This window comes from Amphiprion ocellaris, chromosome 18 (genome assembly GCF_022539595.1).
Source record: "Amphiprion ocellaris isolate individual 3 ecotype Okinawa chromosome 18, ASM2253959v1, whole genome shotgun sequence".
Classification (NCBI taxonomy): Eukaryota; Metazoa; Chordata; class Actinopteri; family Pomacentridae; genus Amphiprion; species Amphiprion ocellaris.
In genome coordinates this window covers 2,016,321-2,034,165 of record NC_072783.1, presented here as the reverse complement: position 1 = coordinate 2,034,165, position 17,845 = coordinate 2,016,321, and the positions used below count along the sequence as shown (strand labels likewise).

At 37.6% G+C, this 17,845-nt stretch overlaps 1 protein-coding gene across 11 annotated transcripts in view; it reads left to right on the top strand.

The window, feature by feature from the left end:
* Nucleotides 1-17,845, top strand: part of tanc2b (tetratricopeptide repeat, ankyrin repeat and coiled-coil containing 2b) — a 236,267-nt gene that overhangs the window by 190,159 nt on the left and 28,263 nt on the right. For 8 of the 11 annotated variants that reach the window (XM_055004166.1, XM_055004170.1, XM_055004167.1 and 5 more), the window contains 5 exons: nt 10,257-10,295; nt 12,090-12,371; nt 12,494-12,618; nt 15,679-15,910; nt 17,529-17,698. In XM_055004166.1, the coding sequence (XP_054860141.1) occupies nt 10,257-10,295; nt 12,090-12,371; nt 12,494-12,618; nt 15,679-15,910; nt 17,529-17,698 (848 nt within the window). The remainder of the gene's footprint in view (nt 1-10,256; nt 10,296-12,089; nt 12,372-12,493; nt 12,619-15,678; nt 15,911-17,528; nt 17,699-17,845) is intronic. The other 3 variants (XM_055004171.1, XM_055004169.1, XM_055004168.1) reach the window with 1 other exon arrangement.

Genomic DNA, 17,845 nt, shown 5'->3' with positions numbered 1-17,845 from the left:
GGTAAAAGTTCCTTGAAATGAATTTTTTTTTTCTTTTTTTGAGAGGGGCATTTTTTCCAGTGTGGAGCAAACCTCTTCAGCCTCCTCACCAAACGGCCAAATGGCCTCATGTCACAACATCCTCTCGCCCTTCTTCCTCTGTCACTTAACCAGTAATGAGCTCCGTAATGGCAGCCTCCCCGCTACCCAGGCGAACACAAATCTGCGTCCCTGTGTGTTTTAAACACCTGTTAAGACCCCACTTAGCCGAGGAGTGCGCTCGGCTGAGCTGCGATGTGATTCCCCTGCCCGAGGGAAGCTGGCTGCAGACGAATGCAGAGTGAAGGAGTGAGAGAGAGGCAGGGAGAGAGACGAAAGGGAAAAAAAAGAAAGACAGAAGACGGTCGGCGGGAGCTAGTTCCTCTCAGAGCTTCACTGTTACTGCCAGAGCCACTTGTTTCAACCTTTCTCCTCTAAGGGCAGCCAAGTGTGTTTACAAGCCAAACGACTGCGTCCTAGCATGCTTTCTGCCTCCTCGGATCAGCGTCAGAGCCTCCCAGAGTGCACTGCTCCTGTGGTTTCACCGGCAGAGACAGAGAATGAGACGCAGGGAGACGAGATGTGAAGGCAGGTGAATTGAAAAGCCGAGTTTTATCCCCCGAATATAATAGGAGGAGGAATTCCAAGCCTGTTACCTCAATTTAGTCTTAGTCGGATGCTTTATTGATCGATTGATGTTCACGTAGAATTTTATTCATGTTTGAGTGGCATGAACTATGACACTGCCTTTAATCTGTAATTCCAGCTCTTTATGGTAACTAGAGGTCAGACAAACATGAAATTATTCATGAATTTTCAGGATGAATCAAGTTTTTCTAAGTTTATAGGAACTCATACGTTACTTGAATTCCTGTAGAGACAGTAGAAAGATTTCTGACAGATTCTACATCACAGAAAGCGTCTCGTTGGCTGTTTCGCTTGAGGGAAATTGATTGCGTGTTGCCGGTTTTAATCATGTTTTCGTAGCGTAAAGGATGCCTTTAATCTTTAATTTCGCCAAGTTGGGTAACTAAAGTTCAGATTGCCATGATATTAGACTGAATATTCATGGTCCCAACAGGATAAATCGTGTTTTTGTGGCCTCCAAATCTGATCTGGGGATCTGTACTGACACTAGAAAGATTTCCAACGGGTTCTAAATCACAGAAAGTGTCTTGGTGGCTGTTTTGCATGAGAGAAATGTGAAGTTACTCACAGGTAGTGGGATGCTTGATTGATTGTGTGTTTACATCGCATTTGTGGCATAAAGATGACACTGTGCTAAATCTGTAATTCCAGCACTGTGGGGTAACTAGAGGTCAGATTGCAATGAAATTAGTCATACATTTTCGGAATAAATCAAGTTTTTGTGAGTTTTTGTGATCTCATGCATTACTTGGATTCCTGTAGAGACAGTAGAAAGATTTCTGACAGATTGTACATCACAAAAAGTTACTCTTTGACTAGTTTGCGTGAGAGAAATGTGAAGGACGCTTAATTAAGTGCATATCTGCTTTGCAGTTTTAACCATGTTTGCGTGGCAGACAGGATGGCCGTGCTACGTCACAGGAAGTGTCTCACCTGATGTTACACTCTTACAAGTAGTCAGATTCTTGATTGATTGCATGTTTACGTCACGGTTTTACTCATATTTTCCTGCCTTTAATCTTTAATTTCACCAATTTGGTTCACTAAAGTTCGCATTGCCATGAAATTAGTCATGAATATTCAGGATGAAACAAGTTTTTATAATCTCAGAATCAAATCTGGGGATCTCATGGCAAACTTTGAAACAGCGCACAGATTTCTGACAGATTCTTCATCACAGAAAGCGTCTCGTTGGCTGTTTTACATGAGAAACTGCTGGACTTCCAGATGAGTTAGAGCAGCAGAAAGCTGTCTGTTCTGTATCGGTCAGGTGGTAGCCGGCTGACAGATGCAGCTCCCTCTCTCCCTCTCTCCCTCTGGTTGGTTTTTGTCGAAGCTTCCTTTGATGCCAGCCATCGGGGGCCCAAGCTGTGCTGCTGTTTGGAGGAGAGTGAGTCAGACTGTAATGGACCTTCTTGTGCTCCTGCCTGCCTACCTCTAAGATTTACCACCCACCTTACCTATTCACCGCAAACTCTCTCACATAACTGTACACTGCACACACATTTTCTCCCTCATTTATCTTTACTTTCCCTCTCTTTGTCTTCGTCGCTCTCCATCCCCTCACTCCCTCCCTGCCTCACATGCACAAAACAGGATTTGTGTTCTAGCTGATGGCTGCAGCTTTCGGCTGATAAAAATACGTTCGACTCCAGAGGGTTTTATTACTCCCCGACTTGGCTGAAGAGTAAATAGTAACTCTCAGGAATTCACGTGAGCGCCGTAATTGATGAGACATTTAAAGGATAAGGCTGCCTTTTTCTCACTGTCAACAGAGCCCATTAGAATAGCAAAACAAAAGCAAATTGAACCCGCTAACAAGTATTACCTGTGTATGCAGAGCCTGATGCAGTTCATTCATCTGTGCCGCAGAGCTCCATTGTTGCTGATTAACCTACTGCTGCCACATTCACCAGAGAGCCAAATGTGCATGAATTTATTCAGCTTTTAAAATATATCAATTCAAATTTGAGGCAATTTTTTTTATTCCCTAAAGAAGTCAGCAGATACACAATTTCTGTTTTTCAGTTTTGTAAACGAACAGACATACGGAGCGAATGTATAACACTAATACAAAATAGAACACATACATACACACCAGGAAAAGAGAAAAACCAACAAAACAAAAAAAAAATGTGTAGCAGAGAACCGGGGTGTCGTATTACAGCTTATATTATGTCATTTAACCCTCCTGCTGTCTTCATTTACAGGCACCAAAAAATCCAAAAATTCAGCAAAAAAATTCCCCAAATTTCTGAACATTTGCAAAACCTTCAGGAAGAAAATTCCAATAATTCCTTAAAGTTTTATTTTTTTAAAAATCTCCCAAATTTGGCTAGAAAATTCTTTTAAATATTTTCAAAAAAATGAGTAAAAATCTTCCAAAAAAAATCCTAAAAATATCTAAAGTGATTACATATATATCAGTAAAACTTCTAATATTTTCTTTAGCAACATTCACATAAAAATCAACCAAAATCCAGCAAAATTCTCTGGATTTTGGTAGATTTTTATGTGAATGTTCTTCAGAAACATTTTTAACATTTCTTTTTTTCCACCAAAAAATGTTCAAAGATTTCCCAAAAATGTTGAAAATGTGGACATCAGAAGTTTCACTGTGAAATATTTTTTTTCTCCACATATTCAAACTTTAAAATGGGTTAATTTTGACCCGCAGGACGACATGAGGGTCAAACACAGTCTGCAGTTCAGCCCAGTTTATCCGAACATTCCCTGAATTCTTGCCATTGACTGTTGTTTACAGCCGAGACATTCAAGCACAAAAAATTTAGTTTTTTGCAGAGTGTGATTTGAGCAAATGATTTATTTTTGTTGAATTTTTAAAATGATACATGTAGTATAAAGTGATCTAAATTGAATTTTATGCAATAATTTGGTTAATTTTCCCAAAGGAATGACAGATAGATTATAACTTGTGGAATTTTTCTCTTTTTGCAGTCTCTAAATATACAATATTGGTGATTTTAGACAACAATCCAGAGCTTTTTCCCTCCTGTTGAGGTGCAATCAGACCATTCTACACATTGCCAGAGAACATATTTTTGGTTTTGGTCTGTTCATTAGATTTGTTGACAGTAAGAAAATGCAGTTGTCTTATTATTTCAGTCTGAATTTGCTAGAAGCTCCATGCAGATGCTAATTAGGATTGCGATTCTGTTTACAGTAAACATTTATTTACAGCAAACACCGAGTGAAAGAGGCCCTTGTTGCAGTTAGACCAGGGAGTTAGATAACGGTGCAGAAGTGATGACGGTGCAGCGACGTGTTTGAAACAAAACAACTGACAGCAGCGAGGTTCAGATGATTATCTCGCTTCTATCTGTTATTGTGTCTTTGACTCAGGTGGCTTCATCGTGTTTTCTATAATCTTCATCTGATAAATACTTTTTCATTTTAACTCTACAGACCTGTAGTATTCAGGTCTGTCTTGTATAACATACTGACATATTTTTAATAGTAAGCCAGCAGGGAGACGGTATGATGTGTTCAATGACAGCTTGCATCCACAGGTTATATTTTAAGAAGACATGCTTTAGCCATCAGCACAACCAGGTTTAACCTTAGTGTTGTCCTGCGGGTCAAAGTTGACCCGTTTTAAAGTTTGAAAATGTGGGAAGAAAAAAAATATTTCCACAGTGAAACTTCTGATGTCCACATTTTCAACATTTTTGGGAAATTTTTGAACATTTTTTGGTGGGGAAAAAAAAATGTTAAAAATGTTTCTTAATCCTCCTGTTGTCTTCATTTACAAACAGTAAAAAAAATATTGTTCCCTCGTATGAAAAAAATCCAAAAAATCAGAAAAAAAACTCCGCAAATTTATAAAAAATTGCAAAATCTTCAGGAAGAAAATTCCAAAAATTCCTTAAAAGTTTCCCTTAAAAGTTGTATTTTTTAAAAAAATCCCCAAATTTGACAAGAAATAAAAATGTAAAAATTAAAAAAATAAAAATTGTAAATATTTTCAAAAAATGAACAAAAATTTTCCAAAAAAATCCTAAAAATATCTAAAGTGATTGCATACATACCAGTAAAACTTCTAATATTTTCTTTAAGAACATTCCGAAAAAAATCTACCAAAATCCAGCGATTTTCATTGGATTTGGTAGATTTTTTTCTGAATGTTCTTAAAGAAACATTTTTTTTTAACTTTTCTTTTTTCCACCAACACATTTTTAAAAATTTCCCAAAAATGTTGAAAATGTGGACATCAGAAGTTTCACTGTGAATTTTTTTTTTTTTTTCCACATTTTCAAACTTTAAAACGGGTCAATTTTGACCCACAGGACGACACGCAGGTTAAGAACATTCATTTTGTGTGATTTTTTGTGAATGTTCTGAAGAAAATATTAGAAGAATTTGTTTTTGTTTTTTGTTCTTTTAAATAAAACTTTTAAGGGAAACTTTTAAGGAATTATTGAAATTTTCTTCGTGAAGGTTTTGCGAATTTTCAGAAATTTGGGAAATTTTTTTGCTGAATATTTGAATTTTTTTCAGACCAGGAAACAATATTTTTTGGTGCCTGTAAATGAGGACAACAGGAGGGTTAATGTATTGCTCTTCTCTTCGAATTATGTAAGATTTTTTTCTCTTTTTTGGTAAAAACAGGAATTATGTAAGATCCCGTTGTGCATATGCTAGCTGTAGCTCTGCATGCGCTGTTACAAGAAGTGATTTTTGAAAACTGTACGTCTGAAAAACCAGACGGCACAAAAACAATCCTGGGACAAACTGTTTCGTCCACAAAACTCTCACATCAGCTGCAAGACGAGCGCTTCAGCTGACCTGAGACCAGCCACCGCCACGCTCCCCCGACCCTTTACAAGCAGACCATCAGCTTCTCCTCCTTGGCCCTCGTTTCCCCTCTTTCTTCTTCCACTCTTCTACCATCTCCTCCTCTGCTTCACATCTTCCTCCTCCTCCTCTTCCTCCTCCTCAAGGCTGTTCAGCCACCATGAGTCATCCTCACCTGGTGAATAATTAAAAAGTCTGAGACTCTCACTCCGTCTGGCCACGGAGAGTTGGTGGTAGAGGAGGAGGAGGAGGAGGAGAGGTGGAGTGATAGCTTTGCTCAACGTCGCCTGAGGGGGAGTGTTATGGGCAGAATTATGAACAACATCCATCCATCCGTCCCTCACACACACACACACACACACACACACACACACACACACACACACACACATTCGCTTTTTACCATCCTGGAAACATCTCCCTCAGCCCTCGTTCACAACATGGCTGCCGTGTTTTTCCTGGAAAACTCGACACAGAGGAGCAGTAGCATCTGCACACTGCAAAAACTCTAAATCTTACCAAGTCTATTTGTCTTATTTTTAGTCAAAATGTCTCATCCCATTCGATTTAAGATAAATTCACTTAACTAGAGACATTTCAGCAGATGGAGGGACTTGTTTTAAGACAATGCATCTTAAATATCTTGTTAAACCATCTTGAAATGATCTTGTTTTGAGTTGAATTTTACAAGAAAACTCAAAATAAGTTTAACCCTCGTGTCGTCCTGCAGGTCAAATTGACCTGTTTTAAAGTTTGAAAATGTGGGGGAAAAAAATCTATTTTCACGGTGAAACTTCTGATGTCCACATTTTCAACATTTTTGGGAAATCTTTGAACATTTTTTGGTGGAAAAAAGAAACTTTAAAAATGTTTCTTTAAGAACATTCACAAAAAAATCAACCAAAATCCAGCGAATATTGCTGGATTTTGGTTGATTTTTTTGTGAATGTTCTTAAAGAAAATATTAGAAGTTTTACTGATATATATGGAATCACTTTAGATATTTTTAGAATTTTTTGGAAGATTTTTACTTATTTTTTGAAAATATTTACAAGAATTTTCTTGCCAAATTTGGGGGATTTTTTTTTAAAATAACACTTTTAAGGGAAACTTTTAAGGAATTATTGGAATTTTCTTCCTGAAGGTTTTGCAAATTTTCAGAAATTTGGGGAATTTTTTTGCTGATTTTTTGCATTTTTTTCACACAAGGAAACAATATTTTTTGGTGCCCGTAAATGAAGACAACAGGAGGGTTAAAACATCTCAAATTAGGAGGTTACATAAAAACAAAAATCTGTTTTTGAGTGAAAAACTACTATTTTTTTAGCATATCTGGTTTATTTTAAGACACCTAAGCTTGACTATCCTGGTAAAAGAGAGCTTAAAATAAGTTTCACAGCTAATTTTAAGATCTCAATATTCTAAATATCATATTTTATTTCAAGAAATCTGACCAAGGCATTTTTCACTTGTTCTATTGGCAGATTTTCTCACTTATTTCAAGGTAAAAGTTGCTTGAAATCTTTTTTTTTCTTGTTTTATGAGGAGCATTTTTTCCAGTGCACAACTCCAGTAATCATCGCTGCCGTCTGGAGAGGACGTTTGCCTGATAGGTAGTAATTCCCACAAGTATGGAAGAAGCTTTGCAGGCACATTTTGGCATCCAGTCTCACCCCAAAGATAACTGGATTATCGCCACTTAAAACAGAGCAGCGGAGGTTATTCAGCTTCCTGCTTGAGTGTAGAAATGGCAGCATTGGGGAGTGTTTTTTTCTTCCCATCACCAACCTTGCATCAGGTCGATCCTTTCACTGTGTGCCGCCGCACCAGACGAACGTTACATCAGAGTCGCTCATTCTGTCCGGTTGTTGAGTTAGTGTCAAACATGCGGTCCACGGGCCAAAACCGGCCCAGTAGAGTGTCCAATCCGGCCCTCAGGGCGACTTTGTAAAGTGTGAAAATACAGAGAAGATATTAGCTGCAGATTGTAAAACTGTAAAGTTAAAATAATTTTTAGACCATGACAAATTGTTTTGATCATAAAGTAAAATACTAGATTGCTCATTGTTCTTTTGTCATTTTGTGTCTCATTTCTGTAATATTTTGTCTTGTTTTTCTTGGGGTTTTTTGTCTGGCTTTTGTCTCCTGTTTTTGTCGTTTTGTTTCCTGTTTGTCTTGCTTGTGTTTTTTACTGTTTTTGTCATTTTCTGTTTTGCTTTATTTTTTTTGTCGTTTTGAGTAATTTTTTTGTCTCGTTTTTGGTGTTTGTCCATTTCTTTGTGGCTTTGTAACTTTTTTGTCAAATATTTTGTCTCTTTTTGTTTTGTTTTATGTCATTTGTCTCATTTTTGTAATATTTTGTCCTGTTTTTGTGTTTTTTGTCTTTTTTGGTCAGGCTTTGGTCATTTTGATCATTGAGTAAAATCCTCTATGGTTCAGTTCCAGATAGCTGTGATTAAATGTTGTGTTCCTTTGTAGACACTCTGTGATCTGGAAGTTATAATGTGGAAATGATAAACTGAGGCTGAATGGTGCTGAAATTTCACTTATTTTTACGAAGAAATTTCAGTTTGTTCATAATGTTTAATAAAAAGATAATTTATTAAATGGGAATATTTTCAAATTTTACTTTTTGCACTAAAACAAATGAAAAATTTGGAGTTATTGTTATTTACAGGTTATTGTGCTGTGATTTTACTGGTCCGGTCCACTTGAGATCAAATTGGGCTGAATGTGGAACCTGAACTAGAATGAGTTTGACTCCCCTGCACTACAATAATCAGACCGGGGACTATGGATGAGGCATCTTTTATTACACGGCCTGCAGCCTGTGAAAATGCAGCTCTGGCCAGTGTAAACGCAGCTTTTTTCACCCACTTCCAGTCGTATCTGTTTGTACTTTCTGCTGATCGTATGAGTCCGAATATTCTCGGCACGATTCATTTCTCCTCATTGGGCGATTATAATTAGCATTCCTGGAAAAGAGTCATGCTTGCAGCAGCACTTTGGCGCGCTACACAAGACTACATTAAGAGCAATATCAGCTCGTTATGTTATGTAGCCGTGCTCTTAATCAGCACACCGGAGTCATTTGCAATAACATACAGCTCTAATGCAACTCTCACTCTCCTGATTTATTTCACCTGCACACGGCGGAGAAATTTATGCCAACACAGAGAAATCCTGCACACTCTCACCGTCTTACCCGTCAGTCTAATGTATAGTACATATTTCCTGCAGTCCAGCTCTGACTCATAGCATGCTACAGACTGTGAAATGAACCACAGCACCTTCTATCATCTGTCCAGCCGCTGTTTCTCACCGCACACTGCAGGATTCTGATCAAAACTCACCTCAAAGATCTGATTTTATTGTGTGTTCTTTCTAAAAATGTGGGTTTCTTTTCTTGTGCTAATGCAGGGGTGTCCAACATGAGGCCCATGGGCCAAAAGCGCCTCCAGAGGGTCCAATCCAGCCCTCAGAGTATAAAAATTACAGAGAAGACATTAACTGCAGATTGTAAATTAGTAAAACTATAAATTTAAAATCATTTCTAGACCATGACAAGTTGTTTGGATCATAAAGTAAAGTACTAGATTGTTCTTTTGTCATTTTGTGTCTCATTTTTGTAATATTTTGTCTTCTTTTTCTTGCTTTTTGTCTTTTTGTGTCTGACTTTTCTCGTTTCTCATGTTTTTGTCGTTTTGTTTCTCGTTTTTGTTGTTTTGTGTTTCCTTTTTGTCTCACTTGTGTTTTTTGTGTCATTTTTATCATTTTGTGTTGTTCCTTGTTTTCTGTATCATTTGTGTCGTTTTTTGTTTTTTTGTCTCACTTGTTTGTCTGTTTTTTGTCATTTTGTTTCTTGCTTTTGTCATTTTTGGTCTCATTTGTGACATTTTTCTATCTTGTTTTTGTCGTTTGTCCATTTTTTTGTCACTATCTTTTTTGTGTAATTTTTTTCTGTTTTGTTTTGTGTCATTTGTCTTTTTTTTATATTTTGTCTTGTTTTGTTATTTTTTGTCTTTTTTTTATCTGACTTTTGTCATTTTGATACTAAAATCCTCTATGGTTCAGTTCCAGATGACTAAATGTTGTGTTCCTTTGTAGACACTGTGATCTGGAAGTGTTAATGTGGAAATGATAAACTGAGGCTGAATGTTGCTGAAATTGAACTTATTATTCTTCAGAAATTTCAGGTTGTTCATGATGTTTTGTAAAAAGATCATTCCTTAAATGTTATTATGTTGTGGATTTACTGGTCCGGATCACTGGAGATCAAACTGGGCTGAATGTGGAACCTGAACTAAGATGAGTTTCACTCTCCTGTGCTGAGGTTTTACAGCGTTGCTATTAGTTCACATGTACAATAGAGTGTGGAGCTGAGGTTGAATTACTACCAGAGCTGGATTCAGTTACTTTTATGTGGATTGATTGATCTTGCCCAGCACATTGGAGCCAATTAGATTCTCCCAAAAGTGCAAACCTTTCCCCGACTTCCCCTCCAGACACGCCGAGAAATCCGCTCAATGTAATTCAAAGGATTTCAATTAGTAATCGACCCTGGTCTGGTGGTTCCCCCTTATTTCTGACATCATGATGTGCAGAAGCTGTTGTTGATGTTGTTTTTTTGTTTTTCAAAGCTGCACCTTGCCCTGCGCTCTGGCACGCTGCTGCCAGTTTCCATTCCCGTCCTCACTGCCTTTTCCTCACTCATCACTCTCTTTCTTCCTTCCTCTCTCTCTCTCTCTGTCTTTTGCTTGCCTTTCGTCTCTCAGCTTCTGCAAATAACACCCATGCCTGGCAATCCCAGTCACGTAAGTTGCTTTAACTTTCATTTGTAGCATCAGGCGGCATGTTTTCTGCTCACAGTCGCCTCGCTCGCTTTACATGTCGTTAGTTAACCCTCATGTCGTCCTGCGGGTCAAAATTGACCCATTTTAAAGTTTGAAAATGTTGGGGAAAAAAGTATTTTCACAGTGAAACTTCTGATGTCCACATCAACATTTTTGGGAAATCTTTGAACATTTTCTGGTGGAAAAAAGAAATGTTAAAAATGTTTCTTAAGAACATTCACAAAAAAATCAACCAAAATCCAGCAAATTTTTGCTGGATTTTGGTTGATTTTTATGTGACTGTTCTGAAAGAAAATATTAGAAGTTTTACTGATATATATGGAATCACTTTAGATATTTTTAGGATTTATTTGGAAGATTTTTACTCATTTTTTGAAAATATTTACAAGAATTTTCTTGCTAAATTTGGGGGATTTTTTAAAATAAAACTTTTAAGGGAAACTTTTAAAGAATCATTGGAATTTTCTTCCTGAAGGTTTTGCACATTTTCAGCAATTTGTGGAATTTTTTTGCTGAACTTTTGGATTTTTTTCAGACAAGGAAACAATATTTTTTGGTGCCTGTAAAATGAGGACAACAGGAGGGTAAAGCGGTCTCGCCAGCAAAAGAAGTGTTTGGATTATTCACTCACACATTTCAAACCAGGCATAATTGCCAGATGCTGGTAGAACATTTAAAGAGACGACACACCCGGCAGAGGAGAGCGTGTGTTTTTTTCATTCTCAGAGCTCAAATCAGTTCAAAAAGATGAGGCCCAGGAGACGACACCCAGAAGCAGCAGACTGAATTTTACATTGATTTTTATCACACGGCTTCAGAAGTTCATACCAGATTCATTTTAGCCTCATTAGTCTTTAATGGTCCATATGTTGTGCTGAAAAGATGCCCAACCTCTGGAGGACTTCAGGTTAATGACTCCCCCTAGTGAGTAAAACCAACAGCCAGCAGTGGCTGTTAAACATAGTCACTCCCTTGACTTTTTGAAGAATCTCTTTAACAACAGGATGAACTTAAAGCACACCTAGTTTGATTGTTTGGTGGTAAAACATTGGACAGTAATCAAAGTAGGGAAAATTTCAAAGAATATGATAATAATAAACGTCTAGACTGTAAAACTGGTCATCTCATTTGAACTGTTTGAGCTTAATTGTCTTGTTTTTAATGTTACAACAGATATTTTACTCCAGCTTCAGCTTTATTTTATGCATGTACATGTAATCTCATGATGTGCGCTTTCAAAAAAGTTCCATTTATTATTATTTATGCTTTATTTGAGTTCGAAAATTTCAATTTTAGCCTTAAAATCAACAAAAATACGCAAGTAGCTGCAAAACATCACATCAGTAATGCACTTACTGTCATATAGTGCTGCAGTGCCTAATTAAAGACACATTTCTAACTTTATTCAAGTTAGAAATGTTGACTTGTAGCCTTAAAATCAACATCATGACACAAATAACTGTGCAAACATCGAATCTGTGATGTATTTACTGCAAAATAATGGTGCAGTGTCAAATTGAAGGCCGCTAACTGACCAATGTCCCTTATTTTAAAGCAAAAATATTGTTTGTATGCTGTGAATATGCACCTGTATCTACATACACACTCTTATTGAGGCTTTTTACTTATTGTATCTAACCATCTATCGTAAGGGAAGACTGCTACTGTAAAAAAAAAAAAATGAATGCAAGCATATAAATGTGACTTATAAGTGCAACACCGCTAACAAATTCTCTCATTTTTTGCCTATATTAGTGCGTTTTGCACCCTATCGGCCTCAAGACATCGCCCTCAAGCCTCTGCTGTTTGAGGTGCCCAGCATCACCATGGACTCTGTCTTCACGGGCCGCGAGTGGCTCTTCCAGGAGATCGACGCCCACCTCAACAGCCCCAACTCCGGCACCAACCAGGGCGTCGTGGTCGTCGGCAACATCGGCTTCGGCAAGACGGCCATCATCTCCCGCCTGGTGGCGCTGAGCTGCCACGGCACCCGGATGAGACAGATCGCCTCCGACAGCCCTCAAGCCTCGCCGAAACGTAAACGAGCTAAAACACGATCTCCAAGCTTCAGTACAGTCTTTGTTTTGAGGGTAATGGTGTTGAAGGATTTCACGAGTGTGTGCTGGAGCTGCTGCTGAGTGTTTCTGTCTTGTGTCCAGATGGAGAGGGGCTTCCTCTCACCCAGCCCCAGCCCACACACGGCACCCTGGGAGGAGGCAGCTGTCCCGGGACCCCCGAGATGAGGCGACGTCAGGAGGAAGCCATGAGGAGGCTGGCATCTCAGGTAGCACACTGGAAAAAAAAAATGACCCCCTCAAAACAAGAAAAAAAAACGTATTTCAAGGAACTTTTACCTTGAAATAAGTGAAAAAATCTGCCAATAGAACAAGTGTTTGATCAGATTTCTTGAAATAAGATATGATATGTAGAATATTGAGATCTTAAACTTAGCTGGGAAAACTTATTTTAAGCTATATTTTACCAGGATTGTCAAGCTTAGGTGTCTTAGAAAACGCCAGATATGCTATTAAAAAAAAAGAAGAGGCAATTTTTCACTCAAAAATAGATTTTCACTTTCATGTAACCTCCTAATTTGAGATGTATTAACCCTCCTGTTGTCCTCATTTATGGGCACCAAAAAATATTCTTTCCTTGTCTGAATAAAATCCAAAAAATCTGCCAAAAAAAACCTACATTTCTGAAAATTTGCAAAACCTTCAGGATGAAAATTACTATAATTCCATAAAAATTTCCCTTAAAAGTTTTTTTTTTTTTTTTTTAAATCCCCCAAATTTGGCAAGAAAATTATTGTAAATATTTTCAAAAAATGAGTAAAAATCTTCCAAATAAATCCTAAAAATATCTAAAGTGATTCCATATATATCAGTAAAACTTCTAATATTTTCTTTAACAACATTCACATAAAAATCAACCAAAATCCAGCGAATTTTGTTGGATTTTGTTGAATTTTTGTCTGAATGTTCTTAAGAAACATTTTTAACATTTCTTTTTTCCACCAGAAAATGTTCAGAGATTTCCCAAAAATGTTGAAAATGTGGACATCAGAAGTTTCACTGTGAAAATATTTTTTTTCCCCACATTTTCAAACTTTAAAACGGGTCAATTTTGACCCGCAGGACGACACAAGGGTTAAAATAAACTATTGTTGAGTTGCTAAAGTGGTCATTTTAGTACAGTCGTAAATTGTGTTTGTGTTTTTTTCAAATTCTCAGTCCATCTGTAATCGAAAACAACTGCAAGATAATTTTAAACGGCTTCTTTTTATGTCTTAATTTTTCAATTAACGGCAGTATAGGTGATAGGCTAGCCAAAGACGCACTCTTTTTGAAAGGCATTTCAGGAAAACAAGTTCAGTCGGAAATGATCCACCTTCAGGCTTTTTGGAAGAAAAGCTTCACTGCGAGCTCTCACACGGGGCTTTGTCCTGAGGTGGCAGCATTTAACACAGGTGGAGATAAGTTTTATCTTTTTAAAACATTCAAAAGTCTGCGCAGCCCTCTGCTTTTTAAACGTATGACTGCTTAGTTTTTCTTCTTACCTGCCTGCAATGTAAATCTCTGTGAATGTGTCTTTCTTTTTAATTATTTTTTTTCTCCTGCACTTCTTCCCGGTTGCACCTCGGTCCCCCTCCCCTGCTGCTTAGCCATCTGCATCCCCAGTCCCAGCCTGATGCATTATGCAGATGTGTTTAAAAAAGAAAAAACAACTTTGCCAGGGAGCCTTATGAAATATTTATACCTGCAGAAAGCCATTTCCCAGCCAGGCTATTAGATCTTGTTAAACTCTGTGCATTAATAATTGAGCTCACTCCCTTTTTCACCCCTTTTGTTTTAAAGCCCTTTTATTCCGTAGTGACCAAAAATTAGCATTCCATTTTGATTAGTCTTTTTTTTCGCTTTTTTTTTCCTCGCTGGCCTCTGATCGCCTCTGAAAATTCAAACTCTTTGTGATCTCTTCGTCTCCCTCTCTCTGTCACACCTGCTGCTGCATTTAGTCGACTATCCTGCCCTCCGCTGCTTTCTGTGTCGCTGCTCGCCCATGCAGAGACTTTTCTTTCGTTTATTCATTCATTCATTCCGTTTAATCATTCATCTGATCATGTTGCAAGTACGTAGCTGTGAAATATGACGGTTTAACACTTGACTCCTTCGTGCCACAGTCATCTCACACATGCATGAGCTAACTCCGAATCGAGCTCTCCTGGCAGCCGGAAGCGATGAATTATTAATGGCTTAAACAGTACAGCGAAACGACAAGTATTATGTTTCATTATACTGCAATCATCCACCATGAAGTTGACTCAATCCCAGATGAGTTGTAGCTTTAGTAGGCGCCGGGAAAACAGGCTCTGCGCCGACAGAGCATTGAAAAAGTGTTATTTCTAAAAAAGTGTGTCGCCTATACCCCTGATGCTCCCTGACGCTGATGTTTAATCAGTTCTCAGGCTTGGTCAAGGTTAGGAGCAGCACCACACACTGGAAAAAGTGCCCCTCTCAAAACAAGAAAAAAAACTTATTTCAAGGAACTTTTACCTTGAAATAAGTGAAAAAATCTGCCAACAGAACAAGTGAAAAATGGCTTGGTAAGATTTCTTGAAGTAAGATGTGATATTTAAAATATTGAGATCTTAAAATTTGCTGGTAAAACTTATTTTAAGCTCTATTTTACCAGGATTGAACCTTGCCTCAGGTTCTTGTAAATATTTTCAAAAAATGAGTAAAAATCTTCCAAAAAACCCTAAAAATATCTAAACTGACTCCATATATATCAGTAAAACTTCTAATATTTTCTTGAAGAACATTCACATAAAAATCAACCAAAATCCAGTGAATTTCGCTGGATTTTGGTTGATTTTTTTGTGAATGTTCTTAAGAAACATTTTTAACATTTCTTTTTTCCACTAAAAAATGTTCAAAGATTTCCCAAAAATGTTGAAAATGTGGACATCAGAAGTTGCACTCTGGAAATATTTTTTTTTTTCCACATTTTCAAACTTTGAAACGGGTCAATTTTGACCCACAGGACGACACGAGGGTTAAACTTATTTTGAGTTTTCTTGTAAAATTCAACTCAAAACAAGATCATTTCAAGATGGTTTAACAAGATATTTAAGATGCATTGTCTTAAAACAAGTCCCTCCATCTGCTGAAATGTCTCTAGTTAAGTGAATTTATCTTAAATTGAGTGGAATGAGACATTTTGACTAAAAATAAGACAAATATACCTCGTAGGATTTTGAATTTTTGCAGTGCAGAGGGCCGGTAGAAGTGTCCACCGCTCCTCAAAGTGACCCAGTCTTCTCCCAACTCTCTGTCGCCCCCAGGTGGTGGCGTACCACTACTGCCAGGCAGATAACGCCTACACCTGCCTGGTGCCGGAGTTTGTGCACAACGTGGCGGCGCTGTTGTGCCGCTCGCCACACCTGGTGGCCTACAGGGAGCAGCTGCTGAGGGAGCCACACCTGCAGAGCATCCTGAGCCTGAGATCCTGCGTCCAGGACCCCCTGGCTTCCTTCAGGAGGGGAGTCCTCGAGCCCCTGGATGCACTTTACAAAGGTAGTAGCTGAGCCGTCTGGGAGTTTCCTGCACCTCTGTAGAAACAGCACAACCGTAGCTAGAAGTGAAGATGTTTTTGTTTTGCACGACAAAGTTATGCCATAGATCAGGGGTGTCAAACTCATCATAGTTCAGGTTCCACATTCAGCCCAATTTGATCTCCAGTGACCAGTAAAATCACAGAATAATCACCTATAAATAACCACAACTCCAAATGTTTCCTTTGTTTTAGTGCAAAAAAGTATATTCTGAAAATATCCACATTCAATGAACTGTCTTTTTACAAAACCTTATGAACAACCTGAAATTTGTTAAGAAAAATAAATTCCATTTCAGCAACATTATGTCTCAGTTTATCATTTCCACATTACAACTTCCAGATCACAGAGTGTCTACAAAGGAACACAACATTTAATCACTAAATTCAACAAATTGAAATGTATCTGGAACTGAATGATGTAGTATTTTATTTCTTAAAAACAACAAAAACAAGACAAACTATTACAAAAATGAGACATAAAACGACAAAAATGAGAAACAAAATGACAAAAAATGAGACAAATGACACGAAACAAAACAAAAAAGAGACAAAAATTTAGAAAGTTGCAAATCGACAAAAAATGGACAGACACAAACAAGACAAAAAATGACACAAATGAGACAAAAAAATGACAAAAGCGTGGAATAAAACAACCAAAAAATAGACAAGTGAGACTAAAAACACACAAAATGACAAAAATAAGACAAAAAACACAAGCAAGACAAAAAGGAAACACAAAATGACAAAATTGAGAAACAAAACGACAAAAGTCAGAAAAAAAAGATTAAAAAAACAACAAAAACAAGACACAATATTCCAAAAAATGACACAAACAACCAAAGAACAATGAGCAATCTAGTATTTTACTTTAAGATCAAAACAACTTGTCATAGTCTAGAAATTATTTATAATTTATAGTTTTACTAATTTATAATTTGCAGTTAATGTCTTCTCTGTGTTTTTACATTTTACAAAGGGGACCGGATTGGAGTTTCTTGTCACATATACAAATAGTTCAACATTCGACCTTTTCTCCCCTAAACTTCTTCGCTCATTAAATTTAAGCAACCGGTTTAGGACCAAAGAGGTAAAAATATTCAACATAACCTAGCAAGAAAATCAGAAATTAGAGGAATATCCTGAGTTTGTTTGTTTATTTTCCCTTTCTTTCCATATTAACCGTCTTCAAGGTTTCTCTGCCTCTAGTTTTATTGGATAACCTTCATTCATTTGCTGCGTTGGTGTGAATATCTTCATGGTGATTAAAGTCAAACGGAGTGATTTTTATAATCGATACCTCTTCAGACGAATTTGTCTTATTTATTCTTTGACTCGAGACCTTGGTTGGTTCACAATTAGTCGCCTCACAGGGATGAATCCGTCTTAAACCGCTTATTTTATTAAAGCCAAGCCTGATCTTCATGTATGTTATCCTGGGGTTTGATTATAAATAGTCATGAAAAACTAAATCTGTGATGATTAACGTATGAATTTATTTTGGAATCTGTGGCTCAGGCTGCTGTTAAAGATTTTCAACATTGGTTAACTGCATCTGTCCTCATGTTTGCTGTTTTTCAGAGAGGAAGATCAACTCCGAGGAGGACCTCATCATCCTCATCGATGGCCTCAATGAAGCAGAGTTCCACAAGCCGGACTACGGAGACACCATCGTGTCCTTCCTCACCAAAACCATCAACAAGTTCCCTCCCTGGCTGAAGCTGGTGGTCACAGTCAGAACCACGCTGCAGGTAAAGAAGTTTCCTCAACGAGCTCCTCAGGTGTAGTGGTGGTTCTGGATTCACTGGAAAAAATGCCCCTCTCAAAACAAGAAAAAGAAACTTATTTAAAGGAACTTTTACCTTGAAATAAGTGAAAAAAATCTGCCAATAGAACAA